The 8,976-nt window shown below is 33.0% G+C and overlaps 1 protein-coding gene across 1 annotated transcript; it reads left to right on the top strand.

Annotated features, from left to right (window-relative positions):
- The first annotated feature begins 581 nt into the window (after positions 1-581).
- Positions 582-1,733, top strand: LOC108462908 (uncharacterized). The gene is made up of 2 exons (XM_017762820.2): positions 582-1,249; positions 1,354-1,733. Exons 1-2 carry the CDS (start codon positions 820-822, stop codon positions 1,431-1,433), a joined length of 510 nt encoding a protein of 169 aa, XP_017618309.1. The 5' UTR covers positions 582-819; the 3' UTR covers positions 1,434-1,733.
- Positions 1,734-8,976: the final 7,243 nt, after the last annotated feature.

Below are 8,976 nucleotides of genomic sequence, written 5' to 3'. Positions count from 1 at the left end.
AAGTATATAAATAAATTGATGTTATTTTAATAAATAAATTCAAGTTTCGATTATATATGTTTCTTTTTAGTACAATGTTTAAAATTTTTTTCTAACTTATAAATAAAAGAATAATGCGCTTGACGATTTATAAGTTTTTCCTTGATTTATTCTTACATGAATTGTTGAAAACGAAAACAAGCATATCAAAATGAAAATCTAATAAATCGACTAATTCAAAATTTACAAATTAACGATTTTTGATTATCGAATATCCAACTCACCAATTAATTCTTTATAATGTATTTTATTTATCTTTGATAAATAAGATAGCAGTCGTTGACGTTTTTTTAAAATTTTATGTAAAATTCTCGCATTCAAATCCACGTCTTTTTATTCATATTAAGTAACTAATATTCAATCACTACGATTACTAAATTTAGAGTAAAAACAAATCTTTGTAATCCAAACTGTGAATACTCGTATTTTCTTTTTAATTGTTTAATTTGGATATTGCTTCAATCATATGCTATATTGGTAAGCAAATATAAATGACTAATACAAATCTTATAAGAAACACTTAGCCCTTCTTTGAAAACAAATAAACAAGGAAAAGACAGGTCATCCTGACTCGAACCAACTAATCCCCCAAGGTCTCCTTAGCCTCACTCACTCACCCCCTGACGCACGCCCCCACCACCTCACCACCTTATATCCCACCTCACCATTACCCTCACCTCTTCACATCCACAATTTATCCCAAACACACACACCCCACCCATAGAGCTCCCCACACCCGCGGGAGAGGTCCCCCGGGACCTCCTCGGGGCTGCTATATCTATGTCCCTTCCTCATCACGCGCCACCACCACCACCAGAAAAAGCAGTGCAGGTCCTGGAGTCACCCCCACCGATGATGACGATGACGCCATCTCAGCTACCGGCGCTTTATAAGCAGCGCTCATTGTCGCCAGACATTTTCCGCGACGAGGCATGGCTTAGAAGGAAAGGGAACAGCAGGAACAGGGGGAGCAAGAGCGTGACGGACGAAGACCTTGATGAACTCAAGGCTTGTATTGAGTTGGGGTTCGGGTTCGAGTTTGACTCACCCGAGGTGGATCAACGTTTGTCCGATACTTTGCCTGCTCTTGGCCTCTACTATGCTGTTAACAAGAACTACAACGACATCGTTTCCAAGTCTTCTTCAGTTGCATCGGATTGTGATAGTATTCCCTCCCCTATAGGCAGCCCCAACTCCATCTTTGGTCCTGGTAAGTAGTAAACCAAATTCAACTGAGTCAGATCCATTCACCCTACCTTTTTTGTTTTATTTTGATTGTATTGAAATTGGTTTGGTTTTGGGTGATTGATGAAGGTGATAATCCACAGACGGTGAAGATAAGGCTGAGACAATGGGCGCAGGTGGTTGCTTGTTCGGTGAGGCAATGCTCATGATGGACATAAGGATCTGTTGTGTCATATAACTTTGACATTATTATCGCCGTCATCAGTGTTTCAGGGTTAACTACTGAGAAATCAAGACAAATTAAAAGAACCAGAGTTGTAATCAATGTAACCAAACATCAACAACCAACAAATAACTTGTTTTATAATTGCTATGATATTCCCACCACTCCTCACCCACCGACTTTGGTTTTGCTAGACATGAAAAACTCAGAAGAAGAAAAAAAAACCCCACTGTAAAAAAGAAATTCCCACGTTAAACAGCTGCTAATATATTGACTTTTTCTAACATGAATCAGGCCATCTTGGATTGCTGTCTCAAGTACAGTGTGAAAATTGCAGGTTTTTGAAAAACTTGCATATTTATTAAATAATGGGAATGAGGATTTTTGCTTTGCATACAGTAGTAGAGCTTGCTTTGGTTAGTGGCAAACAGATTAATCATTTGCTTTGGTGAAAAGAAAGGCAAATTGGAGTAATAAATTTTTATGCTTATTCCTTAAAGCCAGACATAATTAAAGACTTTGTTTGACAGATAATTTGCACTTCTCCTGCGATTCTGATTCGAAAAAATTTTACAAAATTTTTCGTCCAAATTTCATTTGTTTTTATACGAATAGAGAAACGGACTATTTTCGTAAACACACTTGAGTAAACTTATACGTTTATAGCTATTTTCAGAAGGCTGTGTAGATGACGTGGGTAAGGAAACTCATGCCCTTTGCCAGAAGTGGAAAGGTCGATTGATTATTTATTTATTAATTAAATTATAGTTTTTGTATTATTTGGCACCAATTTAATCTCTAAATTTTTATTTTAGATATTTAATTTTTTTATTTAAAAATTTAGATCCATTTGATAGCACTTTTAGAATATTTTTGTGTTGGTGTGACATTTTGAAAAAATATAATAAATTTAATATATATGTAACAAATAATAATAATTTAACATATCTGAATTTAATAAAGAATTTTAATGGTGTTAACAATTCTTAAAAATTCACACCATTAATTTAATTAGAATAAAATATTTAGACAACTAATGATATTATAAAAATTGAGGCATCAAATTATGTTAAAATTAAATTATATAAATTAAATCTTAAATTTAGACTAACTAATGATATTATAAAGATTGAGGTATCAAATTATGTCAAAATTAAATTATATAAATTAAATCTTAAATTTAAGCAAATATAGGGATAAAATTAAAATTTAATCATTCTTATAATCTAAAAAGTAGGCGACTAATTTGCAAACCGAACTGGCAGACCATGATAAAACATGCTAATCTGAATGAAAACGAAATGAGGAGTTAATGAGGAGTATGTATGTGAATGAGATTGAATGATATGCTTCTGATTCTGAATTCTGGTACATGGCTGACATGAAATGGGTTGTTTGAGTTATGTTAAGTTGGCGTACAATATACACTCATGTGTTAAGTAAGTTAGCATATTAAGCTTGTTTGTGTTTTGTATACGCCATTGGGCGTACTATGACTATTGTGTATAAGTTCCGCTGAAAGGTTTAGTTGTATGTAAGTAAAGATATGTATAATTTCTTTTTAGAACTCAATAAATTTGTATGAACTTACTCTGTTATCTTTTTATTCTTAGGCTTGCTGAGTGAAGGAAGACTGTTTGTTAAAAGGACTACGCCAGAGTATTGCTGCTATTGTGAGCTGACAGTTTTATTATGTATTACGCATGACTCTTGGGGGTGGCGTACATTTTTATTTTGGAAATGATCTATATTAAGAACTACTATTTTGACAATACTTTGTTTTTACAGGATTTTATTTAAATATCAATGTTTGGATTTAAATTATTATATTTTGTTCAATGAACTTTACTTATTTAAAACTTATACTCCAAGTTGTTTGTACGCTATTTTAAACTACCAATGATGGTAATCAACTATAGTAAGCAACAACCGTTATATGTTTTATATTTATAACTTTGTAAAATTTTATAAAGCTTTCGCCATATACTTTGAAGTTAGTCTGATTTTATTTGTGACACATCATACTCAGATCCAATTATTATATCGGGTTTGGTGTGTTACAAGTAAGCCGATTGAAAGACTAATATGTCATCTTCAAGTCCAATTGAGGAGATGCTTTGTCTTTGGCATTGGAGTGGATAACTCCCAGAAGATAGAGACATAGATGTGACTAACTAGACTGACAGTACATCGAATAGGACTCAAGAAGAATAAATTTTGAATCCGTTTATTGATTTATTCACTTGCGACGTTTATAGTGTGACATACCTAAATCCTGAGTGGATGATAGACTATGTAAGCATGACTCGTATACACTTTGATGTAAGTAAAAACCTAAGTTCGAATAGATAAGAAATTGAAACTTGGTGCGTTGGGTGTACGACATCTGCAGTATGTAGCGTCATTCACAATAGTGGAGTTCATAGCCCAAAACATGGGTAAATGATATCTTCTTATTGGCATTACATGGTTGATGGAAAGTAAACGTGGTTACGGGTCATTCGTCTTTGTGATGGATGGCTTGATCACTATTTGATAGTGATTGACTTTTTATAAAGGAAGATGTAATGATTACCATAAGATAAAATAAAATCACTTTGGGAGAAAAAATATTATCCCAAAAAGTCCAATGATATCCTATGAAGGTAACACACTTGTGACAAGATCATCGGATGAGCATTAATCGAGTTATTTTCATAATGGTTTGCCGTTGAGGAGAATTCAGCTATGATACTATAGAAGAATGACTTCGTGACTCAATGAGTTTATAATTAATAGGAGAAAACCTAAAACTTAATTATAAATCATTTGAGCTTCAATTTTATATGTCAAATTGATCCCTCTGTGTAACACTCTCACCCCACTCGATCGCTGAATCCAAGTATAGAGTGTCACAATTGAACCTGATTGAACTAAGAACCAAAATTTTAACTTGAAATTTTTACAACAGACTTTGTCAATTAATATATATACCTTTTACAATAGAAGCCTTCAATTGGAACAAAGATATTTTCTCAAAACTCCAAACTCTATGGAAAGCTACTTAGTCATAGTATTTTGATCCCGAGGCGAAGCCTTTGAAGATGCCCCTTCCTATGTACATGACACCATACTAACATTGATTCTTGATTCAACACTATCTGGCTTGGTCCCTCCTCGATATCCTTAACCCACAAATCCTATAAAACACAGGCTAACACTTTGGTAAGTGCAATGAACTTAGTGAGTTTCTTCACTAGCAAATTGCATAGCTCGCATCTTCTTTACTAGGGTAAAATTTTAAAAGAAAATAAAATACTTTAACTACCTACTTTTGCTCACACTTTAGCACCTTATCTGGATTGGCGGACTTTCATATACCTTTCGCTGTTCTTTAATGACAGTTTGACCACTAATACCTTAATTTCTTGGTCGAACCTATGTTCTGACGATAGGGTTTTAGTGGTTTCTAGATGTCTTGTTATATTGACGGGTTTTCACTTTACCCTATACACCTTCTTATCAAGAATAGCGATTTTAGTTTTGTTTTGGATCGTAAGTGCCATAGTCTAGGTGAATACACTGATATTATACCCATGAGGTTATCTACTTATAAGGCTTACGAGAAAGGACCAGACATATTTGCGATCTTTGCAAATCTGTTTAGTCCATGGTGGGCTCTATTTTCTTACCATAGTATTGAAGGACTTGCAAACATTCCATCCATTAAGATAACTAATAAGGTCCCCTACCATTCTGGCGGACTGGGTCCAACTTGAGATGAATAGTGGTTGGATTACTTCTTTGTAATCCACCTTATTTGAGATGTCATGCTTATAAGTGTAACATGTTCGTGAGGTGGGAGTCGCTTAGGCCTATTCTATTCGGTGCACTTTCTTCTGAATAACTATTCGAGTTTACGATTTCTCTTATGTGATGGCTCCCTACAGAATTAGCCCTTGGGCTGGTACTTCGTAATATAATCTTCTTAAAGAGGAATAGCCTTGACAGGCGTATATGTCAATTGGTTCATCCTTCCTAGTACTGTAACACCCCTATCCCGTAACCGTCGCCGGAATAGGACGAGGCGTTACCAAAAAATTTGGAAGCAGATCAAAACAGTAAAATTTTGAACTTTTTTTTTTCTTTTTCGTGAATAAAGATTGTTCATTTAATTAAATTTCTAAACACAAACAAAGATCAAACTTATAACTTATAAAAGTAGACTGCCAAAGGATGCCATATTCGCATGGCTTATAAACAATAGTTATGATATCATTCTAGTATAATATATCCTATACATGCCATAAGCTAAATCCAAATCACAAGGTTTCCATAATAGTAGATAGTGTGATGAAGTGCTGACGATCCCCGAGCTGGTACTCAGAGTCCACAATCTATAAAACAAAGACAAAAGACAAACGGAGTAAGCTTACATAAGCTTAGTAAGTCTTAAGTAAAACGATAATTTTGCAGAATCAAATTCAATTATCATTTATCACTCGAATTTTTTCTAATCAATGAAGTCAATCTAGAGCTCCATAACGAACTATAATTTCAATAACCACATCATTTAGTTACCACAAATTATTTCATGATAATGACCAAAATGGTCAAATATTCGTATGCTCACAAGGCACACTTAGCTCATAATTACACTCCAATCAAATGCCTCTATTATAGTTTAATCAAATACATTCTTATGGCATAACACATTGGCCAAATGTATCATAGTCACATGGACTGTGGTCACATTTGCATTCATACACTTATTCACATATGCATCGCTTTGTATACTTTTGATCTAATCTGAATTGAAAATCACATACGAGTACCTGATACATACCTGGCCAACTTAATGTACTGAACATCTTTAATTGTCGTTTCATTACTAAGCCTCATCGTCTTAGACCTTGCAGAAACCCTGTTTAACAATATCAAGAGATCTCACCATTCCGTCAAATAGTTCAAACCTCATGCACGCATATATAGTTTATCTATTTCTTCCAAATTTGATTCACATAGTCTTTCGCATCTAGAAACCTCATATCTACTTCTAATTCAATCAATCAAACTAAAACATAATACTTTTACCATGTTTAGTTTCCATATTTAGAAGCACATAGTAATATCATAATCTATAATGAATAGATTCATAGAGTCACTACTCATTTAGCATAACATATACTCTTTCAATAATCATAATCACTTGCTCAAACGTATTCGTTTCATGCACATACATGAATATATATATATATATATATATATATAAAACTTAATTCCTTATTTCATAATCGCATCAAAACTTTCGAGTATTTCAACGTGGCATGTATTGAATTACAGTATGGGTACGCAAAGAACCAAACATAAACCTTATCATATATACGTAGGTTGACAAAATACAATCCTTCCCTTGCATTTGTACATCTAGCCGAATACAATTTAATCTCAATTTATAAGGCCTTTTTGGCCGAATATGCACAATTACATATATAAATCTCAGCACATACTTTAATTTACTTAAAGCTCATACGATAAATTTAAATCGAATACTTTGTCATACTAACAAACATTGACCGAATAGATTATTCCCTTATTCAAAGATATAATAATTATTCCCGCATATGTATCGTTCTTTAATACTAATATTCACCGAATCGTTGGCCGAATGTACACGAGTACATACATGAAAGCTTAGTATATACTACATTATACAAGCATACCAAGACTGATTAGGTCATCCTCATTTTCGCAATATAATAATCAATCACATATACGTTTTTCTTGAATGCTAGTGATTCACTTTGAGGTAAACTTACAAATGAGGAGGTAATATGTATCTGAACATCTTAAATGTATAGTACTTACTTGATGGTAGCTCACTGCGAACATTCAAGATCATAATCTTACTTAATTCACCAAAGATTAAGCTCGGGACTTTAAACCCGGATATAATCCCAAAGATGAAGCCAGTGGTCTCTAACCCGGATACAATCTCAAAGACAATTCATTTAATATATATTTATATTTTTACTAACTTTGGCCTCATTAAATATCTAATATTGCACACTTTTCACAATTGGTCATTCGGCCTTATCACATATTCACTTACACATATATCACATTAACCATTCTACTTATCACATGTATGCACTTTCACATTCATCACATTGGCCATTCGGTCTTATCACATATACACCCTTTCAAATTCATCACATTGGCCATTCGATCTTAAGCTAGATATTACGCCTTGTCATTTTATTTCGTCTTAGGTACAAAATTACATTAGTAAATTGATTCAAATACGTAAAATTTTCCATTCGGCCTTAGAACATATCATGGCCACATCATATTTTTCAATTTAGCCATTTCTATAATAGTATCCATTAATCAAAACTCAAAATAGGTTTAATTACTTAGAGACTTACCTCGAATGTCGTCGAACGACTACGGATCAGCTATTTGGTTAGTTTAGCTTTTCCCCTATCCGAATTAGGCTCCTTAAGCTCTTGAGCTTAATCTAAAACAAATTTAACTTATTAAAATCCCATTGTGCTTGCTTATGGCCAAATACCACAAGAAATTTAATAGGCCATATAACTACTTTTAGCTCAATATAAAATAATCGTACACATCTTTAATCACCTTAAACAAATTACTAAGTATTATAGAAAATCAAAGCATACTCATCGTTAGCCTTATTCGGCCATCTCAATACGTTCTAAGTGACCATATGTATATACGTTTATACTAAAGTGCTTTACATTAATAACACCATATCAGCAATGTATAATGCCGACCCCTTTAAACCAATTATCCATACAAATATTATTTGTACACATTTCCTTACCTAAATTTCACATTCGGCAACCACTTAATCAACTTGACAAAATTTCTATACTTCAAAACCACAAGTAAATATCATAATTTGTATCATTACATCGATTAAACTAAATCATGCATTAGCTTTTAGCACATTCGGCCATTAAAGAGACAACCCAATTAACATTCAAACCTTTTTAAGCTTAGATTTCCCAAGGCCGAATATCACATAAAAACCTTTAATACACATGCAAAGTTTACACTTTAACTAATTATACATATACTAATAAACCAAATATTATTTAAACAACCATTTGAATAATTCTTTATCACATGTTCATAATCGGCATAACCATGTTACAAATTCAATACATAAAAATCTTCTTATCCAAGGCTATATTTGACCTATATGTATTTTCTTTACAACCATTCATCAACAATTAAGCACATGTTTAATGGCCGAATGCACATACCTCTTACTCATCCTTAACATATTTTTTTTATCAAGCTTCCATTTCCACTTAACTACGAACCATTTAAAACAATCAATAATTTACACATTGCCGAATGCATATATATATATATATATATATATTCATCCAAACTCATAATTTCACAAGCTTAGCCTCATTTAATGACTACTTGTTCATCAAGACATTAAACACATCATGCATAACATACAAAGCATCCTTAGCCAAAAAAATACTATCACAAAACTTCCTTGGCCG

This window comes from Gossypium arboreum, chromosome 11 (genome assembly GCF_025698485.1).
Source record: "Gossypium arboreum isolate Shixiya-1 chromosome 11, ASM2569848v2, whole genome shotgun sequence".
In the NCBI taxonomy this organism is placed as follows: Eukaryota; Viridiplantae; Streptophyta; class Magnoliopsida; order Malvales; family Malvaceae; genus Gossypium; species Gossypium arboreum.
This window is presented reverse-complemented; position numbering and strand designations above follow the sequence as displayed.

Coding starts and splice junctions, on each gene's coding strand:
- LOC108462908 (XM_017762820.2), top strand. CDS start 820: ATGTCCCTTCCTCATCACGCGCCACCACCACCACCAGAAAAAGCAGTG. Junction 1,250..1,353: donor CAACTCCATCTTTGGTCCTG/GTAAGTAGTAAA, acceptor TGATTGATGAAG/GTGATAATCCACAGACGGTG.